A 25,286-nucleotide genomic window follows, 5' to 3' on the forward strand; every position below is an offset into this window, starting at 1 on the left:
AAATTATTTAAATCTCACCACTGTCCCAGACCCTCCGTGTGGGCCACATGGAGACTCCTGGAAAGAGAGGGGTGGGTGGGGCCAGCCAGTCCTTGCAACTACTGGTTTGGCAAACCAGAGGTAAAATTAGCATCCGGTTCGCCCGAACCTGTCCAAACCAGCTGAATCCCACCTGTGGTGCAGACATAGTTTAAAAACTTAAGGGGAGTGCTGATTCAACACATTGCTTTCCCAGGATTTGTAAATGTTCTGTCCTCTTCAGGAAGAAGACAGGTTTAAAAAGTTAACCTTTAGAATAGGCTAAAATGGGGATGAGATGGAGGCGAGAGTCACCCACCCTAAAATCCTGACCCTGATAACTAATTGACAGCCCCATCCGGGTCACATAGTCATTCATCCACTGAGACACAAGATCAAAAAGGATACCAGTGACATCCACAGGAGATGGGAGTGATCATAAATGTTGGTGGCTTCAGCCAAATGATCACAGCTGCCATCTCCCCACTCCTCCTCAAGGACCCCTGCATAATTCTGTGTAATATTGTGTGACTCCTAATACTCAGGCTCATTTTTAACATGTGGATGTGGTGTAGGCAATGATTCCCATAGCTTATACAGGTAGTTCTCAACTAATGACCACAAGTGGGACCAGAATTTTTGTTACAAGGCAAGACATTCATTAAGTGAATCACACCTGATTTAATGACTCCTTTCCCCGCCCCAGTGATTAAGTGAATCGTGCAGTTGTTAAGCAATTTCGGCTTACTCCGTCGGGTTTGCTTCTTGGAAGCCAGTTGGGAAAGTTGCCAATGGAGCCCACATGATCCTGGGATGCTGCCACTGTTGTAAATGCATGCCAGTTGCCAAGTGCCCAAATTTTGATCACGTGACTGTGGCTATGCTACAACAGTCGTAAGTGTGAGGACTGTAAGTCTTGTTTTGTCAGTGCTGTTGTAACTTTGAACATTAAGCAAATGGTTGTAAGTTGAGGACTACCTGTATATAATTTTCAGTTCTGGGTTCCAGTAAAGCCATATTTTCTTCCCGCACCAACCAAGTTTCTCTTCAAAGGCCAACAGATTTTTTCCTTCTTCCTGGAGAAGAGAAATGCAGGACTTGCCTCTGATCTTCAGTGCTTCTGATTCAGCATTTTTTGCATGCGCCATTCAGCTGCGCTAAACCTCATAGATCCTTTTGCATTCCAAAGACTCTTTGTTGTAAACTCGCAAATGGCGCTCATGCTCAGTCTTGGTTGTGAACTGTAGCTCTTTTATTCTTAAAAAGACAGATCAGGGTATTGCAAGACACTTTACTGAACCCGATCCTGCTGGAACGAAAAGGGCCAGTTCAGCCGCTGAGAAAGGTCATTGCCAGCTACTTCCTTCTGGTGAGCTTTGCACAGACTCTCCTGCAATACAAAACGGGGAAAGAGAATATACTTTGGAACATGGCAGAGGGCAGCAGGGGACAATAGCTTTGGGCTGGGGAGGGGGAAAATCTCAGGGGACAGGAATCCTCTCCTCCTTGCCTCTTAGGATAACTCCCCCATGCACAAATTCATATTCTAAATGCATGCAGATTAAAGGTCTTAACCTCTGTGGTTTATATGCTTATTTAGGAGCAGTCCTTGAGGTTGGGGGTACCGCTGCAGCCAGCCCCATTGTCCAGTTAACAGAATAACAGAGTTGGAAGAAACCTTGGAGGTCTTCCAGTCCAGCCCCCTGTTCAAGCAGGAGACCCTATATCCATGATGGAGAATTTATGGCACGCATGCCAGAGGAGCTGTGTGGGCACATGCGCCATCGCCAGCTACTCTTCTGTTTTCCAGCTGGTCTTCACAGGCACCGGAAAACAGCTTGCAAACGGCCCCCAAAATGCCCCAAAACAGGCTGCTTTTTAGGACCATTTTTGGGCTGTTGTTCAGACCATTTTTCAGGCCATTTGGAGGCTTTTTCAGACCATTTTTCGGGTGAAAAACGGCTGAAAAAACACCCTGAAAAACACCCCCAAAATAGGCATGTGCGGACTGCCCAGCTGGTCTTCCGGTTTCCGGTGCTCCGGCACACATGCTCGCTCACATCCACGCGCATTCTGGTTTGGGCAATTGGTGCTAAAAAGGTTCCCCATCACTGCCCTGTTTCATTCTAGACAAGTGGCTGTCCAGATTCTTCTTAAAAACCTCCAGTGATGAAGCACCCACCACCTCTGAAGCCAACTTCTGTTCCACTGGTTAATTGTCCTTACTGTTAGGAAATTTCTCCTCAATTCTAGGCTGCTTCTCTCTTTGATTAGTTTTATTACCCCAGAGTACCCTCCTGTCATCTGGAGCCTCCAGTGGAAGCATTTTGCACGAGGAGCTTAGTTAAGTATGAATTCCATCCTGTCGCCACCACAAGGGCCATTTTCAAACCGAGGGAGACTATACGTGGCCCATATGCCTTCCAAAACTGCTGAATGAAACATGCTCCACCTCCCAGACTTCGAGCAGCTGCTTTATTTGGAAGGAGACAAAGCTGGCTCCATAGGAAAACAGGAGGTCTGGAGAGGCACAGAAGGAAGGCACCTGTTGAGAGGCTGGGGACGGAAGTCAATATGGAAACCCCATATGCTGTTTTTCCTTGGTTTGCTTGAGTGACACCAGGATTGTTCTTTTAACTTTGGTTGATAAGAGTTTGGTTTTTTCTAAAAAAATAACAAGTCAGCCCTTAAAACAGTGTTTCTCAACCTTGGCAACTTGAAGATGCATTCGCTGGCTGGGGAATTCTGGGAGTTGAAGTCCGGACATCTTCAAGTTGCCAAAGTTGAGAAACACTGCCTTAAAACATTGATTGCTAGCATTTTTCTTTTCTAATAAAGGTTTTGATTAGGATTGGACTGAAATGGGCCAGACCGGATTAGTTCTTAGATGGGAAACCACCAAGAAATACTAGTGTTGTACAGGTAGTACTTGACTTACAACCATAACTGAGTCTACCAATTATGGTTGCTAAGTCATGTCAGTCATAACTCAGGTCACACATAGGATGCAAGACAACTTTACTACAATTCTTGCAGTGCTTATTAATTGAATGGGGCAACTGTTAAGTAAATGGTCATTAAGCAAAGTCATTGTTTACTATGGCACATTTTTGCTGGAAGCTGGAAGTAAATGCAAAAATGTTGTAAATCGAGGTCTGCAAATAGCCGTATATGTGGGTTGGTTGCTGAGCATCCAAAATGTGGTCATGTGATCATGGGTGGGGGAGGCCATCAGAATTTCAGAACTGGGTTCTAAGTATTCGGGGCGGGGGGTGTTCCTCATAACTTAGTGTTAGATACCCCCCCGACAGAGGTTTCCACCAAGGTCCTCTGTTCCAGCGGGAACAGAGGTTTAATCCCCTTAAAAAGGGGATGCTGCCCGACCCTTCCTCAGCCGGATGTTTACCTGACTTGCAATAAAGAGCTGTTGTTACTGAAGCCTTGTGTGCCTTCCTTTACCCCAGTGGTTCCCAAACTTGGCAACTTTAAGACTTGTGGACTTCAACTCCCAGAATTCTCCAGCCAGCATTGAAGTCCACAAGTCTTAAAGTTGCCAAGTTTGGGAACCAGTGCTTTACCTGATCTAACACTTTGACTGGTCGCTAAGCAACAGGTTGTAAGTCAAAGACTAGGTATGCTGGACTGTGAAATGTCAAAAATATATATTCTGGCAACCACTTGTATACGGCTGTGAAGAAAACAACTCTATAGACCTATTCATGAACAGGAATAGCACTTAAATGTATACACTGCTCCATGGTGGTTTTCAGCACTCACAAATACCACCATATTGCCCCCAACAATCTGGGTCCTCATTTTTACAGAACCTCGGAAAGATGGAAGGCTGAGTCAACCTTGAGCCAGTCAGGATCGAACTCCTGGCAGTCAGCAGAATTAGCTTGCAATATTGCATTTCTAGCCACTGTGCCACCATGGAAGTTATTAAGAAGTTCCCTTTAAAATTGTTAGTGGGGTCAATTGGGAAGTGAAAGTGAAATTCAAAGGGGAAATCACTCCCTACAATGTCCATTTAACCCGTTATTGTTCCAGTGGTGGCAGCAGGGGTAGGTTCCAACCGGTTCGCAGGGACCGCCGCGAACCGGTTGGTCGGCGAACCCGGAAGTAAGTAACTTCCGGGAACGGCGAAGGGCCCACCCGCCTGCCCGCACTCCTTACTGGTCTTTGAAGGCTTCTGCGCTTCCACGCAGGCGTATGGCACATACAGCGCCTGCGCGAGTCTCTGCGAGCAGCTGGAGCATCGCGCAGGCGCTAAGACGCATGCGTGAACTGCCCGCGTGCACGAGGACGCCGCCAGCCCCGTTCCAACTGAACCGGTTGGAACGGGATTAGCAACCCACCCCTGGGTGGCAGGACAGAAAAGCAGATGCTGCTGCCTCAATGTGACTCTCTAGCAGTGCAGAAATATGGCAAGTACTTGAGTGGAAGTGTGCAGCCTTTTGAACAGCTGGAGATACTTTCAAACATTTGTATCATGTTCCCTGTTTTTTTTAAAGAAGCATGAAGTGGTTTGAATAATTACTAGGGAGGGAAGGAGCAAACCAGAAATTATAACCGTACCTTCTTTTTCCAAAAATCGTGGGCTCTGTCGAATTGCTTGTAGGGAAGCTGCCCGCTGGCACTTTTTCTGAAATAGGAGTGAAATAGGGATTTCATGCATGACCTGAGGACAGTTCAGCTATTGCAGCCTCTCTTCTTCTTCGCTTTTTTTTTTGACATGTCCTTTTTAAAGGCATTATAGAGAAATTCAATTTCAAAAACCTCACTAACTTGAATAATCTTTTTGGATAACATTTCCCTTCTCCCATCATTTCTAAATATAGAGATTAATAACGGGTGAAATGCTACCAGTTCGGACCGGTTCATCTTGAACCGGTAGTCCAAGAAATGCTACTGGTTTGGGTGAGCTAGTATTTCGGATGATCAGCTGTGACAAATGATTTATATAAGCGAAATCGCGTGGCACAGCAATTCTCCCCCTCGCTGTTCTACTTACCTTTGCAGGCGTGCTTGGTAGCAGGCTCCGCCCACCCACCCAGACATCATCACGTCTGTTTTTGACACTCTGCACATGCGCTCACATTTGCAAACCAATAGGGAAGGATTTTGCCCCTGATTAATAGCCTTGTTATGGCTAGGATTTCAGCTGTTTAGCAGCAAATGCCGGGGAGGTACACGTGGCTTCTCCAGGAGGAGGAGGCCTCACTGTGAATTCTCCCTGTAGCAGCTTCAGATATTATCGCGTTTTCCAAATGGCTCCCTTATTGCCACATTCCCATAGACTTCATCTTCCTCACCTCATGCTTCTGCAGGGTTGGGCTGGAAGGAGGATGTTGCACTGGGAACATGTCAGCAGCTGGTCATACATGTCGTTGTGAGCCTGAGGCCCAGTGGAGGTCAGGATGGAGGCAAAGGCCTGGCAGCCAGATGCCTTTTTGCTTCTTGGAGACCTCAGAGATATTTTTTCGATAGAAGGCAGCTCTCTGTCCCTCCTCTTGGGGCGCACATCTTTGTCGGCCTTCATCTTCCAAGTAGGGGAAGGAGGAGCTGGAGTTGGAAGGCTCGGTGGAGATGGAGGAGACCGTGATCTTGCGGCAGAATGGGTGGCGAGAGCCCCCAGGAGCACGGGAGATGAAGTGCATTCATTCTGTGGGTGAGATAAAGGAAAGGTTTCCAAGAAGTCTTGGTTAATGTAGGTTGAGTAGCTGTCATAAAAGTGAGCAGGATAACCAGGAGTGGGCTTCAAAAACTGCAGCAATGGGTTCGCTGCCCCATTGCTGGGTGGGCGTGGTCATGGTAGGCATAGCCTAGTTGGCCTCCTGCACCACGGGGAGGGGGGTTTCACCCTCCCCAGTATCCGGAGGCTTTCCTTGAGCCTCCGGAAGGGCGAAAATTGCTTCCCCCGGCTTCCAGAGACCCTCCGGAAGCCAGAAACAGGTCCATTTCCAGACTTCTGGAACCTCCGGTAGGCCCGTTTCCCCCCTCCCCTCCCCGAGCCTCCACGCGGGCCCTGCTGGCATGATGAATAGGCCGGGGGGGGACACCTGGGATGGGCAGGGTGGGAGGGATGGGCGTGGCCAGCCAGGAGTCGCATTTGGGGGTTTGCCGAACTGGGCATAATCCTAGCTAGAGGATTGTCTGAGCCCGTGCGAACCCTTAGCAGCTCACCCCTGAATAACTCAGAAATTAATTGCCACAAGATACAGAGACAATATTTGTTTTCTGGTAAAACATCTTCCTCTTTTTCACCTAATTGGGTGATAAGGATTTCCCCTTCTTTATGTCCAACCCCAGAATTGGCCCTGACCTACAACAAAGACCAAAGCTCAGTGGTCTGCATCCAGGCAGTCCTGGGTTCAAACTTCAATATTCCAATTGTAGGGATAAAAAGTGAAGGGAAGCTTCCCCCCTCCCCCCTCTGCCCCAAACTTTTTTCTCTAGTTTTTAAAGTTTTTTTTATGGTCAGCTTGACTAAAGGTTTGTACTTAAGTTTATTTAAATTGTGGTCTCTTTTGTTTTTCTGATTTTAATTTTTAATCATTTGAAATCTCCTACAAGCCTTTAGTAAAAGTCAATTGGAAACATCAGATAAAATCAGAAAAGGACAAACTAGACCTACATAGACCTAAGCGCTTTTGAAAACACATGTAACTTCGCTTGTTTGTTTGTTTATTTGTTTGAACTTCTTAGCCACCCATTTCCCTCGGAGATCTTAGTTCTTAGATTCATAGTTCTTGAATTCATTTACTGGGCACTTATATTATGAACCATAAATTAAATTCCCTTAAGATGCTGGGCTATAAAAACATGGAACAATGTTAAAACCAATAGTGTTTTTCATATCCTGCAAATGCAGCTGCTTCAGCTTTAACTGCTACAGTTAACATGAAAATATAGCTAGTATTTTCATAAAATTGCCTGTTCTTCTTTGGCAGTAAAATTACCACTACTGAATTGGATACAAAGAGATCAGCTGTTCAAAAGTATGACTGGCAGCTCAAGAGATAGATTATCATCCACAACACGTTCCACTCTAACCATGACACAAAAGAACACAACAAGGCTTGGACTAACTATGCTGGTCTCTTGTGAGTCCACTGATCAATAACAAAATGTCCAAATTTTTGATTACCAGTCACTTCCACTGCTACCAAGGCGGCCAATTTTCTTACCAGATGGTGTAGATATTGATCTGCTGGAAACCAATTGTTACACTGCAGGCATAACTTGGTTTTGGAACCTAAAGGGGAGATGTAGAAGACAATAATCAGTCCCAATATTCTGATCAAAGAGCTGTAAAAAGGTTTTCAGACTGGCCGGTGCCCCTTCCAACAGCCTCTGATTGGCCAAAATCACCTAGAATCCTAGAGAAAGATTTAGCAAGGGAAGAGAATGAATGAATGGTGGGTTGCTCTTACCGTCACTACTGGTACACTGATCGGTCTACCCGTTCACGCGCCTGACGTGCGCTGCGCACACATGCGCAATCCACCGCCCCTGTGACACCCAGCTGCTTAATGGGGCACGCACAGGCTCTGCACGCTGTGCCCACATATGCAGTGTACCTTTTGGCATAAATCCAGCTATAGAGTGCGCGCGGGTGGATGGGCCAAACGAGCCACTGTACCGGTAAGCTCTCAGTTGCTCCAGGCTACTACCGGTACGGCCATACCGGTCAGGACCCATCACTGATTCATCCATCCATCCATCCATTTTGTCCCTCTCTTAAATTTCCTAGGATAAATTGGGAAATACTGAGGCTTAGAAATGGGTATTACTACCCCAGTTTTAGCAAAATCAACATTACGTTCACAAAGCAAGTTAAATCTCTGATCAACTATTATTTTTACCTAGACACAGCATAATGCTAAGCCTTAACAAGACATAATATTGCATTCATGCAACATTGAGCAACTGAAACAATCCTATCAATACCTTAACATCACACAACAGAAAGGCAGTGATTAATAGGGCACCTGCACTATAGCCAGTCAAATCAGTTAACACAACTTGATTCCTAGAATTTTAAAAAACAACTCTAGGTAAAGGAGGGCAAAATTTAAATATGGTGCTAAGAGGTTAGTTAATACTGTGGTTGGCAATTACTAGTAGGAAAACAAGCTTCCCAGGAATGCCTTTCAGTCCTAAGCAAGGAACAAGATGTGCTTTGATGGAGTCTGAGCATGCAAAGTGACGCCAATGTGCAAGCCATGCTCTGCAACAGTGTCACAACATAGGAATTGAAATGAAGGGGTTGTCCAGAGATGTTACTGATGCGTAGAGATTGCTAGACTTCACCCTGCTTTGCTACAGTCAACCCCTTGGATATTCTGAGCTACAAATTATTCAACCTCATTGCAGCTTTCCCTAAATACTTACAATTTCCTTAATCCTCATTCTAGTTTCCAGGGAGGAATGTGGCATTCCTGGGGATCTTAGTTTTTATTCTGCCCCTTTCCAATTGCTAAATGTCTAATCCAGTGATGGGCAACCTTTTTGGCGTGGTGTGTCAAAAATCGGCAAAAAATCGAGCATAACTCGCGTTGTGTGTCACTTCGACAAAACATAATTTTGCGCAATTTATAGTTTAAACTACAAAAATATATAATTGCAATATAAGTGTATTTAATAAACCAAAAAACAAATTATTTAACATACCTGCTTAGTAACTTCTTTGTTCATCAGTCACTTTTTTTCAATGCCATTGTAACTCTGGTCACTAAATGTTTTCCCCCTTCCTCGAGACTCCTCACTTCTTCCTTCATTCCTCTTGCTTATCTACCTTCACCTTATCTGTCTTCTGCTCTTTCCCTCTCTTCCTTCCTTTCTCCTTCCATCCTCTCTTCTTTCCTCACTCACTCCCTTCCTCCTTTTCTCTTCCTTCCTCCTTCCATTCTTCAGCTTCATTTCTTTTGCCTATCTACCTTCTCTGTCTTCTGCTCTTTCCATTTCTCTCTTCCTCTTCGCTTCTGTTCCTTCCTCTTCCCTCCTTCCCTATTTCTTCCTTCTTCCTTCCTTCTGCCTATCTACCTTCAACCTTCTCTGTCTTTCTGCTCTTTCCCTGTCTTCCCCTTCCTCCCTCCCTCCCTTCTTTCCTTTCTAGTTCCATCTTTTCTTCTTCCTCTCTCCCTCCCTTTTTCTTTTTTCCTTCCTTCCTCTTTCCTCTTGCCTATCACTTCATCCTCTTTGTCTTTCTGCTCTTCCCTCTCTTCCCCTTTTCTTCCTACCTCCTTCCCTCTTTTCCTCCCTCCCTTCTTCTTTTTCTTCTTTTTTTCTTCCATCTTCCTCCTTCTCCTCCCATTCTTTCTCCTTCCATACATCTTTTCTCCTTCCATCTTCTCCCCCCTCCCTTCTTCTTTCCTTCCCCCCTCCCTCCTTCCTTCCTCTCCTTCCCTTTCTCGCACACAGGAAGGGGAGGGGAGGCTTTCTAGTCGCTTTCACAGCATAATTTCTTTATCTAACTTTTAAAAAACAGTGTGCAAATCAAACTTGAGATTTTCGTAACCTGCGAAGCACCAAGTTATTATCTTCTGTTGTTACAAATTCCGCAGCTACTCCATTCTTTCCGATAGGGAAATGCATTTCCAAGATGCCTCAGGTCCTCAAAGCCCTGAACGGGGTTTTGCAATTGACTCCAGCGAGGTCCGGTAGCCACCGGCTGGCGGACATCAGCAGCGACTGTAACGACCGCGCGGGCGAGGTGCGGAGGAAGAACGGAAGGTCCCTCCCGCCCGCGACGACGGCTCCAGCCATGGACGAGCAGGCTGGCCCCGGCGTCTTCTTCAACAACAACACAACGCGCTGCTCTTGCCGCCACCTCCGGGTGGGAAGCAACCACGCCTTGCAGACTCGCTTCCCACCGCAGCACAGGGGCCGCACAGGCGTGGGTGCTTCCCATCCGGAGGGTGGCGGCAAGAGCAGTGCGTTGTTGTTGTTGGGGCCAGCCTGCTCGTCCATGGCTGGAGCCGTCGTCGCGGGCGGGAGGGACCTTCCGTTCTTCCTCCGCACCTCGCCCGAGCAGTCGTTACAGTCGCTGCCGACGTCCGCCACCGCCGCTTCTAATTAATATAATTCTCCCTCTCTTTTTCACTCTCTCTCCAGCACACAAACGCAAATGCATAGGGCAGCCCACCTCACACACAGGTAACTCCGGGCAGCTTACAACATTATGATGCACGTTTCCCCATAGGAGAGGAGATGGGGAAGCCGGGGGCCCGGAGATCACCCGGGGGATGCCGAGGATGCCTTACCAATCGAAAGCCGGCATACCTCGTCATAATGGGGGATGTGATTTCTTGCCAGGAAACGCGAGGGTTGGACAACAGTGGAGGCTCGGGTTTGTTTTTTTTTCCCGGGAATAAAAGTGAACATAAGACTTCTAAATCCCCAGCAAGAAAAGAAATGCAACTGTAGTGGTCTCTCCCCCCCTTCCTCTAAAGAACAAATGTTATCCTGCCGCAGAAGCGAAGAAATCTCAGATTTCGCCCTTCTGCAACAGCCTCCCTCGGGATCCCGCTCCTCCGCTACCGATGCATCGCGTCCCAACAGCGGAACGTCTGGTCACCTTAGGATGAATCCTGTGCGTGTCACCCCAAAAGGCTACGCGTGTCAGCACTGACACCGTGTCATAGGTTCACCATCACTGGTCTAATCTAAACAGAGAACAAGCTTTTATTTATTGATTGAGTGATTACCAGCATTTATTTACTAGTGGAGAAAGTTCTTGTCAGCCTCTGCTTTGCTGCTGCTTCGGCTGCCATTGAAACGGGGAGGGGGGCATGGTATTTGGGAGGGGATTACTAATTGTGCTGGAGGAAGATTCTGGAGTTTCTGCCGCCTGTCTTACTGTGCGTGCGGAGGAGGTTTCCTGCCAAGGCCAATGGCATCGACATTCCATCTTGGTGATGCCTTTCGAAGTTATCTCACACCTGACACTTGGGAGAATTATGATTGGACTGTAACTGGGATGCCAAGGGGCGGGAATGGGTTATTCTATATATCATTTGCTTTCGCGCCTAAATAATCAGTCTTCACTTTGCTATGCTTCTGATCATTTATAATTAGTAAAAGTACACTTGATTTCTATCAATGGAGTCTCGTTGTTTTCCTTTCCTAATTATCTAATGGAGGAGTGCTGACAGTTATTCTTGTGAACTGCCAGAACAAACCAGGATCTATGGTAAATTGAAAACATGGGTTCCTGGTAGTGCTTGAATTCAGCAGGAACCATGTTAGAGGATGTGCTTTCAAACATGAGAGTGGTGAATAAGTTCTGCGCAACAATGTCATGTGTCCCCCCCCCCTTTTTAAAAGACTATGTTCATTATGTCCACTTTGGATGAAAATTACAGGCTCAGTGCAGCTGTCAGGAAATGCTAACATGTTCATTACATCTGAGGTAAAAGCTAGATTCAGAAATACATGAGAATGAAATGCCTGACTTCATCTAAACTACATTTTGAAGAGATGAAGTCATAAAGAGAAAGAGAGATGGGGAAAGCAAGGCCATTTTGATCTTTCATTTCACTAATCATAAGATAAAGGTTCCCCTCGCACATATGCTAATCGATCCTGGCTCTAGGGGGCGGTGCTCATCTCCATTTCTAAGCCAAAGAGCCAGCGCTGTCTGAAGACGTTCTATAGTCATGTGGCCAGCAGGACTAAACATCGAAGGGGCAAGGAACGCTGTTACCTTCCCACCAAAGGTGGTTTATTTTTACTTGCATTTTACATGCTTTCGAACTGCTAGGTTGGCAGAAGCTGGGACAGGTAACGGGAGCTCACTCCATTAGGCATCATCGTTAGGGATTTGAACCACCAAACTGCTGACCTTTCTGATCAACAAGTTCAGCGTTACTAATCATAGGCCAGGGGAAAAACAGACACAGCTCCTAGATCAGTGTTTCTCGAATGCTGGCTGGGGAATTCTGGGACTTGAAGTCCAGACATCTTCAAGTTGCCAAGGTTGAGAAACACTGTCCTAGATGCAAAAGGGTGGGGCAATCTCCATCAATTCCCAGGTTGCATTTCAAAAGGGCATTGATGGAGCGGAGAATGGACAAAGCTAGCAAGGATAGCCACGGTGCGTGAAACTCACCAGGGGCCCTCAGCCTATTGCCTGTTTGGCAGGTGAGCTTGTGTCCCTCTTGGGCTTTGTGCATGACGTATTTGCCACAATCCCAACACATGGTGGTGCGGCTGCCACATGCATCCAGGTGAGATTGCAGCTTATGGAATGGCAGCTCCAGCTCGCAGAAGTGGCATTTAACGGAGCGTTCTTGGCATTCTTCAGCCTGCAGGGGTGGGAAGAACAAAGGACCCAAAGTTCAGTTTTTGCAGTTGCGTTTAAGGCCTCAGAGCTTGCAGGAGGAACCTTGGACAGTCAGAATTAGTTATGGAGCCCAGGAGGTGTGGATGATATCTTGCCTTATGTGATGTCTTGTACATTGCAGAAACCCAAGTCTGAAAAAAGTCATATATTTTATCCCACCTCTATTACTGTTATAATAACTCAGGGCAATGAACATGGATTAATTCCTTTCTCCTCCTATTTCCCCCACAGCAACCACCCTTTGATCAGGGATGGGCTGCTGGGGGTTTGAGAGAACCTCTAACTAAGATTCTGTGCAGTTCGGAGAACCCCCAAATCCCATTCCTGGCTGGCCCCACACACCCTGCCCCTCACAGGAGTCCCCATGCGGCTCGTTTTGGATGCAGGTAAGTGCAGGGCATGTACAGAAGCTTGGGGAGGGCGAAAAATGGGCCTACCAGAAGTTCAGGAAGACCAGAAACTGGCCTGTTTCCCTTCCAGAGGACCTCTGGACCCTGGTGAGGCTGTTTTTGCCCTCTGGAGGCTCGAGAAAAGCCTCCGGAGCCTGGGGAAAGCAAACACCACTACCCCCGCCGTGGTGCAGGAGGCCACACCCACCATGGCCACACCCACCCAACGGCTTGCTAAAATTTTTGAGGCCCATCCCTGCCTGTGAGGTAGTTTGGGCTGAGAGTGACTGGTCGAAAGTCACCTAGATATTTTTCCTGCCTAAGGTGGGACAAGAACTCTTGATCTTTCTAGCCTGGTGCCTCAACCACTACGCCAAACTGCTCTTGTCTGTTTTCTGGGTTCACCCAATGCATGAAATACAGTATGTACTGACCAAAGAGGTAGAATTCCCATAAAATGCTAGCCTATAAAAACTCTCTAGGCTCCTATATTCTCAGTTGTTTTCTGTGATTAACACTAAACTGTACTAGGCATGTGCAAATCTTTCACACTAAGTAACAAGCCTGGTGTAGTGCTCCGTAAAGTATGAAATGGACACCCATCAGAAACATCCTCTCACCTATTCGCTTCATTTTTTATTAAATTTATCTCTTGGCATTTAGAGTGTTAACACACTACATCAGTTAAAGATTCCAGGGCACAAGACAATATCCCAGTTACTATTAATGACATCTCATTTCACCCAAACTTTCTGGTCTGTCTTCCAGGAGGCTACTCCAGATAGGCTACTCCAGTTAGGTTACTCCATTCTTGTTCCAGAGTGACTCTGTTTCAAAGAAGAGTGCTACCACTCAGAAGGAGCATTTCTGGTCTCTGTCCTTCCCAAATTGCTACTACAAGCAAATTCACCTGGAAAAGGTTGATTCTTATTGGAGACGGTAGTTCTGAAGTTACCTAGGTGCCAGGTCATAAGAGCTTGATGGCATTTCATCTCCATTGTGAAAATGAGATATTGTAATGACTATTTTCCACTCACATCAGTCCACACGTCGTAAGTGAACTCAAGGAAGACACTGTTCTTCCCAGCACAGGGACCTTTCCCATCCCACAAACATTGTGCAAAGGCAGGGACAGATGTCCACCTTACCTCATGGTGCTCCAGCAGATACTGTTGCATCATCTGGTGACAGAGTGTGCATCTGACCTGGAAGAGGGAAAGGGAGGATGGAAAACAGGCAATCGGTTGCTTTACCCAAAGACACAGCCACCCACTGGAAGCCAGGACGGCAGGACACAGCACTGATCTGCTCCAAAGATGTTGGGATTTTGCCAAAGAGCATGTCTTGTTTGGGATACATTTTATTGGTTGCCTGCAATGTTCAGCCCATTGATGGATGTACAGGCATGTTTTGGAGACGATCATGGAAAGGCAAGGTATATGAAGGTTAATTTGAGATAAATTAGGGGGTTGGACTAGGGGGTTGGACTAGAAGACCTCCAAGGTCCCTTCCAACTCTGCTATTGTATTGTATTGTAGTATATATTGTATTTATGTATTAAATTAGTTTTATAAATGAAAGATGAAGAGTTTTCCTTCTAGACAGGATTTAGGAAGAATAGGGCTAGGCGATGGTGCTCTCAATTAATTATCTATTGATTTTCTGGGTCAACATCAATCATGTCCATTCCCACATTGTCTTCCCTCTGGAAGCCTTCAGAAAACTATCTTCTGCCCCAGTGGTTAGAATGCAGTACTGCAGGCTACTTTTGTTGATCACCGTCTGCCAGGCTGCCAGCAATTTGGTAATTCGGGTCTCACCAACTCAAGGTTGACTCAGCTTTCCATCCTCCCGAGGTCGCTAAAATGAAGATCCAGATTGTTGGGGGCAATAGGCTGACTCTGTAAACCTCTTAGAGAGGGACTCTAACGCACTGTGAAGCGGTATATACCTGTATTTTTCAGAGTATAAGACGCTCCGGAGTATAAGATGCGCATTAGTTTTTGGGGAGGAAAACAAGAAAAAAAAATCTGCCTCTGCTTATCAGCATCCATCAGTATTTATTTGGCTAGCGTCCTTACTGCAAACAGCCTGTTCAGCTTTAGCATGTTATCACAGCCTGATTCAGAATGAGCAGCTGTTTGATGGTTGGATCGGCCTCCCAAAATATCACCAATCAGCTGTTTAAGGCTGTGGGATCACCACAGCCCATCGCCATCTCCACATGTCGCGTTTTGGGCCACCGTGCATCGCATTTTCGGCCTATGCACGCCCTGTTTTTGGCTTCTGCGCATCATGTTTTTGGCATGTTCCAGGAGGCAGGGATTGCCACTGCCGTACCCCACCACCTGGAACCATCCAAAAACGCAATGCGTGGAGGCCAAAAATGGGGCGTGCAGAGGCCGAAAACGTGATGTGCGGAGGCCAAAAACGGCCGAAAGGTGAGGTCCAGTGGGTGGGCGGGGCTTCAGCAACATTCGATGTATAAGACACACTGCAATTTCCACCCACTTTTAGTTGGGGAAGTGTGTCTTATACTTTGAAAAATACAATAAATCTGTGTGCTATTGCTATCCATCATTGTATTCATTTCTCCAGATCTGGCACTCACAACAAGGAATAGAATAGAATAGAATGAGTTGGGAAGGGACTTTGGAGGTCTTCTAGTCCAACCATCTGCTTAGGCAGGAAAGCCTACACCACTTCAGACAATCGGTTATCCAACATCTTCTTAAAAACTTCCAGTGTTGGAGCATTCACAACCTCTGGAGGCAAGTTGTTCCACTGCTTAGGAGTATGAACTCTCTCCCACCTCAAATTCGGTAAAACCTGCAGCAGTGATAGTCCACCCACCCACAAAAGAAACTATTCCAATAGGTAACCAGTGTCAATGCTTTGTCAGTGAGAAGTCAAGAGCAAAACTGACAAAACTGTTGCAGGAAGACATACCGGGAGGGGGATGGAGGATAGAGTGTAAATCTATCAAGCCATCCCTGCTCTTAGAAGACCAAAATCTCCAAAGTTGCATAGAAAGAACTTTTCCTTTCAATGGGGAAATGGTGGTCCAGCACCCTGTAGGAAGTTAAAACCCACCCCTCTCCTAGAAAAATTAAATATCCTGGGAAATATTGAAAAGGCAGAATATTATTTTCCTTGGATAAAAAATGGAGAAACATGTTTTTAGTCAGGAAACAGACTCACTATTAATAGCTTCCACCTTTGTCAATGGGTCGTTAAAAAAAAGCCTGAGGTAGTCTACTCTACATAACGAAGGTAGGATTAGCCTTCCACAGAAACTCACCACAGGGTACCTCGGAAGAAGCAGGGCCCAACCAAACCTGGACTCAAAGCACAACCTACAGAGTTGCCCCCACGTGGCCCCCTGGGAGTTTGACAACCGATCAGAATACAAGATCAAGATCAAAGGCCAGAGAGGGCATAAAGCCAGGAATTTTCAGCATCTCAGTCTCTTTTCTTCTTCACCCAACATCTGGAAGCATGTGATTCCCCCTTTTCTGTTCAGGAACTCCAGCCATGAGGTTAAACCATCTTCCCAAGCAGCCTCCATGTTTCCAGTGTCTTTTTCCCCACTTGGAACTGAACCCAGGTGGACATTTCTTCCAACAACCCCCCTCCCCCCCAAAAAAGCAATGCAAAATTCTTAAGCTGTTTCCCATACAGGTACTTGACCTATAACCATTTGTTTAGCAACCGTAGAGATAATGTACAACTGGTCCTCGCACAACTGTCTCAGCATCCCCACTGATCAAAATTCAGGCGGTTTGGCAACCAGCAGGTAACATAAACATAAACTCTCATCATACCATGTTCCTGTTGCACCTTAGAGACAGCAGCCGACGGATTGCCTCCTGTCGAAGGTTAGCAAAGAGAAGACCCTCCCTACCTGTTGGTGGGCCATGGCGAGATGCTCTTTCATGTCCTTTGAAGCAACCAGTTCCTCACACTTGGGACAGACAGCAAGAAACCGCATGCAATGAGCTTCATGGAGGGAGAAATTCACTGCAGCCACATCCCTCTTGCTAGGAAGAGAAGTGGGGGGGGGGGAACGGCCATTGGAAAGGTCATCAATATGTCTGAAGCTTCGATTTTGGTAAAAAGACTGATGTAAATAGACCGATTCTTTTTTCTACTCCTTGCAACTGTGGGAAGTTAGCACCCACTCCTCCCTCTCCTAGAGGGTGAACTATTTCCCCTTTGGAACGAACTACTCCCCTGGAGATACGTACCCTCACCACCCTCCAGACCTTCCGCGTAGCCCTTAAGTCCTGGCTGTCCCAACAGGCCTGGGGCTAAAGATTTCAACCCCACTCGAATAGTATGACTGTTGTGCTTTTTAATAATGTATTGTTTTTTGTTTGTAACTTGTTTGTCCTCCCTCCCCTGAATTGTGAGCCGCCCTGAGTCCCCTCAGGGAAAAGGGCGGCATACAAATAAAGTATATCTATATCTATATCTATTTTGGGAAATATTAAGGGGGCGGAGTATATCTCCCTGGATGAGAAAAGGAAAAATATGTTTTAAAGACAAAGCAGCTGCTTTCAGCTTCCGTCCCCACGTTTGTCAATGGGCCATTAAGGCCTGAGCCAGTCTATTCTACATAACAAAGATCTACCTACTTCAGGCAGAGCCTTAATAGGAATCCCAGAGCCCTTTCATTACACCATCACCCAGCAAAGCTCAACCAAACCTGGGACTCAAAAGACAGACAGCCTACAAAGTTAGCTAAGACTCCTGCCCCCTGGGAGTCTGACCACCAATCAGAACACATTTCTTGTACAGGAACAGGAAACTCTAAGGTGGGGCTCAAGAGTAGGTATAAAAGTCTAGGATCTGTCCCCTTTTTTCTTCCTCTTCACCCAACATCTTCAAACCACGTGGTCCTGTCCACTATTAAAAACCATCTTTCCAAACAACCGCTATGTTTCCAGTGTCTTTCTCCCCACTTGGAACTGAACCCAGGAGGTTATTTCTTCTAACAAAACCCAGTGTAATGTTGGTAATAAATTAATACCCAGGCTTGAGTTTTGCTCATTCTTATAAAACTGGACAGAATGGGGTATTTGATATTATGGATCATTAGCAAAAGAAAAACAAAAAAAAGGAATTTGAAAATGGACCAGAATCAACTGAAGCTGTAAAGAAAAATACAGGAAGTCCTTGAATTACAACGTTCATTTACTGACTATTCAAAGTTGCAACGGTGCTGAAAAAACTGACTTCTAACTTGATTTTCGTGTTTATGACCATAGCAGAATCCCTTTGGTCATGTGATCGAAATTTGGATACTTGGCCACACTGGTTTATATTTATGACGGTTGCAGTGTCATGTGATGACAAGCAAAGCCAAGGAGGAAGCCAGATTTACTTAATAACCACATTACTAACTTAACAGCTGCAATGATTCACTTATCAACCACGTCAAGAAAGATTGTAAAATGGAGCAAAACTGACTTAACAAATGTTTCACTTAGCAAAATAAATATTGGCTCTATAAGTCAAGAACTATCTGTATACAGCTGGCTGGGGAATTCTGGGAGTTGAAGTCCACATATCTTAAAGTTGCTGAGGTTGAGTTTAGGGACTTCCCACATTATTCCTGCCCAACTTCCAAAAGCTTTCTCCTCCCTCCAGCCTGCCCCACAGGAGATTCTGGAAAGACCTTTGTAGAGAAACAAAGCACATCTATGCCTCTCTAGCTACTGCTCTGACGATAGACGCCTATGTGAGAAGTTGAGATTAGCATTGAAGTTTTCCTACCAGTTCTTGCAGATACGTCTCTCCTCTTCCATTTCTCCGCTCGGACTCCCTCCATCTTTCACTTTCATTTCTGCAATCTGGATCGGCGGAAACGAAACTGAAAACATCTGTCTGCCTGTGGCACATGCCTTTTGCTCCTGCAAAAGAAACTGGACGAACCGCCAGGATTTCTTTTTCCTCCAAAGACTGGGGGCCCCTCCCTCCTCCCGGGAGCCCTCCCCCCCGCCGCCCCCGTCCCGGCAGATCTCCCAACGCCCGCAGCTAAGCGGAATCAACAAAGTGATGAAAATGTTTTTATCTTTGTAAACATATTTCAAAAGTACTCTCTCAAATTTGAGAAGCCACTGCCACTAGAGGGCAGCAGAACTCCTCTTTTTAACCTTCCTATTCCCATCACCGAGGCCCAGAGACCAACTCGCTAGATCTGCTCTCACGTTACAGCAGGGAAAGTACCATACAAGCAGCAGGTGGTGGGACAGGCTGGATGGGACATTCCTCTCGTGGGGCTTACCCAGTCCCCTCTCTTGGAAGAGGACAGGCATTTTAGCGAACTAGGTAGCTGCTTTTTGAAGCAGAAAACCTTACTCCATCGTGCGAAGTCGTTTGCTTCTATGGGTGTAATGGGAAGGTGGGGAAATCCCACCCGTCCTTTTTCCAAGGTGGCTAAGTCTGTAGAGATTCTCAGCCATCCAGGTCAGCAGTCACCAACTGGTGGTCCATGGACCACTGGAGGTCCATGAGAAAATGTTGGTAGTCCGTAGAAAAATTATTTGCATTTTTTTTATATTGCACTAAATCAGGGGTCCTCAAACTACAACCCCTGAGCTGGATAAGTGCAATGAATATTTGTGTTGCTGCAGAGAGTCTCCCCCTTTGGGGTCTTTTTGTGCGATCCAGAGGGGGGCAGAAATTCCAACTTGGGGGCTGCTTCGCCCTTCTGGTGCAGGGCTTTGGGCGAAGACTGGAGGGAGGTGCTGCTGGTGGCCGGAGGGCCTCATTCCACTGGGACTGCATCATGGCCTGGAACTGGCTGACCCTCTCAGCCTACTGAGCCTCCAAGCGCTGGCACCTGGCCCTGCACTCCTGTAGATCTTCCCTCTGCTTGGAAAGCCTATGCTTGTAGTCCTCAGTGAGGTGCTTCTACTGAGCCTCCTTTTCGGTCAGATCTAGTTTGAACTGAGCCTGTTTTGCCAACTCTTTCCTCATAGCAGCTGCTTAGCTCTAGGAACTGCTTCCTTTTGGGCCTCTAAGGAGCCAGGGCGGGCAGTCAAATTGAAGCTGGCAAAGTACCCCTTGACGTGAGTGACATCGAGTTGGCCACCCCCACCCAGTCACATGACCATCTTGCCACGCCCACCCAGCCGGTCATTAGGCAGATTATATTAGTGGCCCACGGGGTTTAAAATTATGAATTTAGTGGTCCCTGAGGTCCGAAAGGTTGATGGCTCCTGATCCAGGACACGGCTGGCCCAAAGGTGCTTTTTCTGGAGGCAACTGGACTTCCTTGCTTTTTCTTTTGAAGACATTTCACTTCTCATCCAAGAAGTTTCTTCAGCTCTTCCATTTCTCACCACTCGGTCAGAGCTGAAGAAGCTTCTTGGATGAGAAGCGAAATATCTTCAAAAGAAAAAGCAAGGAGGGCCAGTTGCCTCCAGAAAAAGCACCTTTGGGCCAAGGGGCTAAGCGTAGGGTCAGCCTTACCCAGCACTTTGGCTTGCAAGACCTGTGTACCGTTTCATTTAAAATGGCAAGATCCCTAATGGTTAACCAAGACTGGTGTTTCTCAGCTCAGAAACTTTTAAGAGGTGCGGACTTCAACTCCTAGAATTCCCAGCAGCATGAAGTCCATGCATCTTAAAGTTCCTGAGCTGAGAAATACTATTCTCCTACATAAGATTTTCCTTATTTGCAGTTTTCTATTGATCCAACAGTGCCTGGCAACTCCCGATATTTTGCTTTGATGATGTAATGCTGGCCAAGTTGTCCTCCTCCAAAGTGGAAAGTCTTACATCGATGAAGCAAGCTATTCTCCTTCTTAAATCACCATACACCATTGACTGTAAGTTTAATGGTGGATGTTTATCTTTCAGCCTTCATCATTCCTTGATAGACTCCTGGAGGTAGGTGGGTTCCAATTCTTAATAGGAAGGAAAACCCAGTGGCTATTCATTAAGTCAGTTAGCTTCCTCAAAATATTCTCATCCTTCCTGCTCCCCACAATGAGAATATGTTTTACTAACAAGAGGAAGGGTAGGCTACCACTTGCAGGGAAAAAGCCAAGTGATATTAAGAATCTGCAGGTAACCCTTGACTTAGGAATAGCACTTAGACCAGTGTTTCTCAACCTTGGCAACTTGAAGATGTCCGGACTGCAACATTCGCTGGCTGGGGAATTCTGGGAGTTGAAGTCTGGACATCTTCAAGTTGCCAAGGTTGAGAAACACTGACTTAGACACTTATATACTTCACAGCGTGACCCGACAAAAGCGTGAATGTCATAAGCGCTCCGACAAAACCGCGGGGTAAAACCGTGATGTCAAAAGCGCGCCGACAACAGCGCGCCGACAACAGCGCGCTGACAGAAGCGCGATTTAAGGTAAGGTAAGGTTTAGGGTTAGGGTTAGGGTTAGGGTTAGGGTTAGGGTTAGGGTTAGGGTTAGGGTTAGGGTTAGGGTTAGGTTTAGGGTTAGGTTTAGGGTTAGGTTTAGGGTTACGTTACAGCTCGCTTCTGTTGGCGCGCTTTTGTCGGCGCGCTTCAGGGCTAATTTCGCTCATTCATCGCGCGGTTTTGTCGGCGCGGTTTTGTCACCGCGGTTTAGTCAGGCGCGCTTTTGTTGTTCGTGCATTTGTGGTGGAACCGCTTCACAGTGCTTTACAGCCCTCTCAAAGCAGTTTACAGAGTCAGCCTATTCCCCCAATCTGGGTCCTCATTTTACCGACCTCGGAAGGATGGAAGGCGGAGTTAACCTTGAGCCTGGTGAGATTTGAAGTGCCAAATTGCAGGCAGCCAGCAATCAGCCGAAGCAGCCTGCAGTACTGCATTCTAACCACTGCGCCACCGCAGCTCTTTAGGATGACAACTGGGTTTAGAATTTCTGTTGCTGAGTAAGGCAGTTGTTGAGTGATTCTAAATGATTTGACAACTTTTGGCCTACATTGTTAAGCAAATCTCTATAGTTGTTAAGTGAATCGCATGATTGTTAAAGAGAGTTCTGCTTCCTCCATTGATTTCGTTTGTCAGAAGCTAGCTGAGAAGCGTTGAGTGGTGATCACATGACTGCAAGATGCTGCATCTGTCCTAAATACAGGTAGTCCTCGACTTACAACAGTTCACTTAGTGACTGTTCAAAGTTACGACGACACCGAACAAAGCAGAGTTATGACCATTTTTCACTCTTATGACTGTTGCAGCATCCCCATAGACACATGATTTACATTCGGATGCTTAACTCACATTTATGACGGTTGCAGTTTCCCAGCGTCATGTCATCCTTTGTGACCTTCTAACAAGCAAAGTCACTTAACAAATGTCACTAATTTAAGAACTGCAGTGATTCAGGTAACAAATGTGGCGAGAAAAGTCATAAAACGGGGCAAAACTCACTTAATAAATGTCTCGCTTAGCAATATACATTTTGGGCTCAATTGTGGTCATACATTGAGGACTACCTGTACATGCAGCTTGCCAAGTATTTGAATTTTGAACCTATGACCGTAGGGATGCTGTAATAGTCATACGTGCAAGAACTGGTCGATCCCATGATGATAGGGATGCTACAGTGGTCAGGAGTGGAAGGACCACCAGTCACATTTTTAACTTTGAAAAGTTGCTAAACAAATGGTGGTAAGTCAAGGACTACCTTTATACCAAAGAAAGGCTCTGAGACAGTGTTTCTCAACCTTGGCCACTTGAAGATGTCCGGACTTCAACTCCGAATGCTGGCTGGGGAATTCTGGGAGTTGAAGTCCGGACATCTTCAAGTGGCCAAGGTTGAGAAACACTGCTCTAAGAAATAGGAGAGGCATCTTCTGGCTGCCAGGGTTGACTTAATATCATATAAGAACAGAGTTGGAAGGGACCTTGGAGGTCTTCTAGTCCAACCCCCTACTTAGGCAGGAAACCCCACACCACTTCAGACAAATGGTTATCCAATGTCTTCTTAAAAACGTCCAGTGTTGGAGCATTCACAACTTCTGGAGGCAAGCTGTTCCACTGATTAATTGTTCTAACTATCAGGAAATTTCTCCTTAGTTCTAAGTTGCTTCTCTCCTTGATTAGTTTCCATCCATTGTTTCCTGCCCTGGCCTCAGGTGCTTTGGAGAATAGCTTCACTCCCTCTTCTTTGTGGCAATCCCTGAGATATTGGAAAACTGCTATCATGTTTCTCCTAGTCCTTTTCATTAAAGTAGACATACCCAGTTCCTGCAACCGTTCTTCGTATGTTTTAGCCTCCAGTCCCCTAATCTTCTCGGCACTCTTTTTAGAGCCTCTACATCCTTTTTACATCGTAGCGACCAAAACTGAATGCAGTATTCCAAGTGTGGCCTTACCAAAGAATTATAAAGTCATATTAACACTTCACATGGTTCTTGATTCTATCCTCTGTTTATGCAGCCTAAAACTGTGTTGGCTTTTTTGGCAGTGCTGCACACTGCTGGCTCTATTTAAATGGTTGTCCACTAGGACTCCAAGATCCCTCTCATAGTTACGGCTATTGAGCAAGGTACCACCTATACTGTACCTGTGCATTTTGTTGTTCTTGCCTACCGTAAATGTAGAACCTTATTTTTCTCATCATTGAATTTCATTTTGTTATTCAACGGTGAAAAAAGTAAGGTTCTACTTCCTGAGATACAGCACGTATATCCCCAACGTACAAAGCAATATCATTCTTATATTTCATAACAGACAGATTTGAAGCTTGTGCAGATCTTTCCTGATAAAATGCCAGAAAGCTCTCTGGATTTTTTTTTTTGCATTGGCTGATCAGTACTTGCCCTCCCTCTTGAAATGATAATCATAACCATTGTTCCTAAAAGGAGCCATGGCTTCCCAAAGATGGACAATTAATCAACTATCTGACAGTGGAAAAGACCTTAGGGCCCAGGAATGAGATTCCTCAGCAAATTTCCTCCACTCGGAAGAAGGGTCCAACCAGGAGAATTATGCCTGTTGGGACCAATTCAATCCCACAACGCTGGGATTGTTCAGGGTTTGGGATGCAGCAAGAGCCAAACCTCAGCTATTCAGCTAAGGTCACCCAACAGCTCTGGAGATGTCCCTATTTTTTCTGAACTTACCCGTCCTTGGGCCCCTTAGGATGTCTGGACCAGCCCCAAGAGAGCAAATAATGTTTTTATAGCTCATCACCTTGTCCTCTAGCAATGTAACAATGGTTCTTGCTGAATCAGCCAATCATGGCTCTGGGATTCAACCAGCCTGTCACTCAGCAGCCATTGGAGAGTGGTCTTTTAAAATGAGTGGTCCACTTTCTCATGCAATGGTAGAGGAATCTACCAGGTCAGGGCTCTCCAATCTTAGCAACTCTAAGACTTGTGGACTTCAACTCCCAGAATTCCTCAACCAGCTTTGCTCAGAACCACTCTAGGACAGGGAAACCCTCTCATACATTAAGATTGTGATGACTCAGAAACTGAAACCATATAGCTCATTTCACCTGGATATTGAATTATGCCATTTGGGGAGCTTCAGCGCATTTTTTTTTTACTACCCGTTCTATGGCCATGGCTTGGTGGGCATGGCAGGGGACGAGGTGGTATTTGCCGGTTCTCCAAACTACTCAAAATTTCCACTACCGGTTCTCCAGAACCTGTCAGAACCTGCTGAATTTCACCCCTGGTTCAGTGATATATTCCACTTAAACTAGCCAATATGATTGGGTTTATCCAACCTCCTAGGCTGAGAGAGGGAGCGAGAAATATGAAATATTCATGTTATCCAAGCAGGGATGTACGTACAGTAAGTCTTTAACTGGCTTAGTTTAATCAGTTGTGGGAACATAGCCAATGTGCACCCTTGGTTTATGAGCAACCCCAGCCAAGATAAATAATTGCACAAAGACTAAAATAAGTATTGTTGAACTTTAAAGATTAGCTGTTTGACTTGTACCAAATCATAACTCACTTCCTTAATATATGAAATACATCATTTACATATGTTTATAGTTGGGGGCTGTTGAAGCTCTGTGGAAAAACACATGATTTGAAAGCGAACGACCACAAGTCCACTCCCTTTGCATTACCTGGAAAAAAAGCAGCACTGTAAAACTCTAGGGAGCCCCTCCTAGTCGGCGATGACTGTAGGAAATATATTGGAACTAATTTCCCAGGAAAAGAATGCTAAGAATATAAATAACAGACATTTAGCACAAAACAGAGGAAATGTAAAACCAATACTTAGGACAAAGTATTGAATTTAAAATTAAGCTGGTATGATACTACAGCTGTAACTGTCATAAGACTGTCAACTGTTTAAACAATAGCTTCATTCTTAATGGACAATAACATTTTTAGAGCTGTGTTACGCTAAGTGTTCGGAGAACTTCAGCCAAGTTTGAAACAGTGAAGAGGAATCTGACATTGGCAGTCCGGGACCAGCTAAATCCATAGTCTGACTCAATTGATGGTTTCAATTGGCTACAATTGTGACTGGATTGGGCCAAGCATGCTATGCGAACCCACATAGTTGACTAGTTTATGGTTGGGTATGTTCTTCTAACTCAAGCAATAGA

The 25,286-nt window shown here is 45.8% G+C and overlaps 1 protein-coding gene across 1 annotated transcript; it reads right to left on the reverse strand.

Moving 5' to 3' along the window:
- Positions 1 to 1,248: 1,248 nt before the first annotated feature.
- XAF1 (XIAP associated factor 1) lies at positions 1,249 to 18,713 on the reverse strand. Its single transcript, XM_032217181.1, has 8 exons — positions 18,535 to 18,713; positions 16,661 to 16,796; positions 13,905 to 13,961; positions 12,134 to 12,329; positions 7,209 to 7,276; positions 5,334 to 5,683; positions 4,597 to 4,663; positions 1,249 to 1,408 (listed from the first exon to the last, which is right to left on the reverse strand). Exons 1-8 carry the CDS (start codon positions 18,639 to 18,641, stop codon positions 1,310 to 1,312), a joined length of 1,080 nt encoding a protein of 359 aa, XP_032073072.1. The 5' UTR covers positions 18,642 to 18,713; the 3' UTR covers positions 1,249 to 1,309.
- Positions 18,714 to 25,286: the final 6,573 nt, after the last annotated feature.

This window comes from Thamnophis elegans, chromosome 4 (genome assembly GCF_009769535.1).
Source record: "Thamnophis elegans isolate rThaEle1 chromosome 4, rThaEle1.pri, whole genome shotgun sequence".
NCBI classification, from domain to species: Eukaryota; Metazoa; Chordata; class Lepidosauria; order Squamata; family Colubridae; genus Thamnophis; species Thamnophis elegans.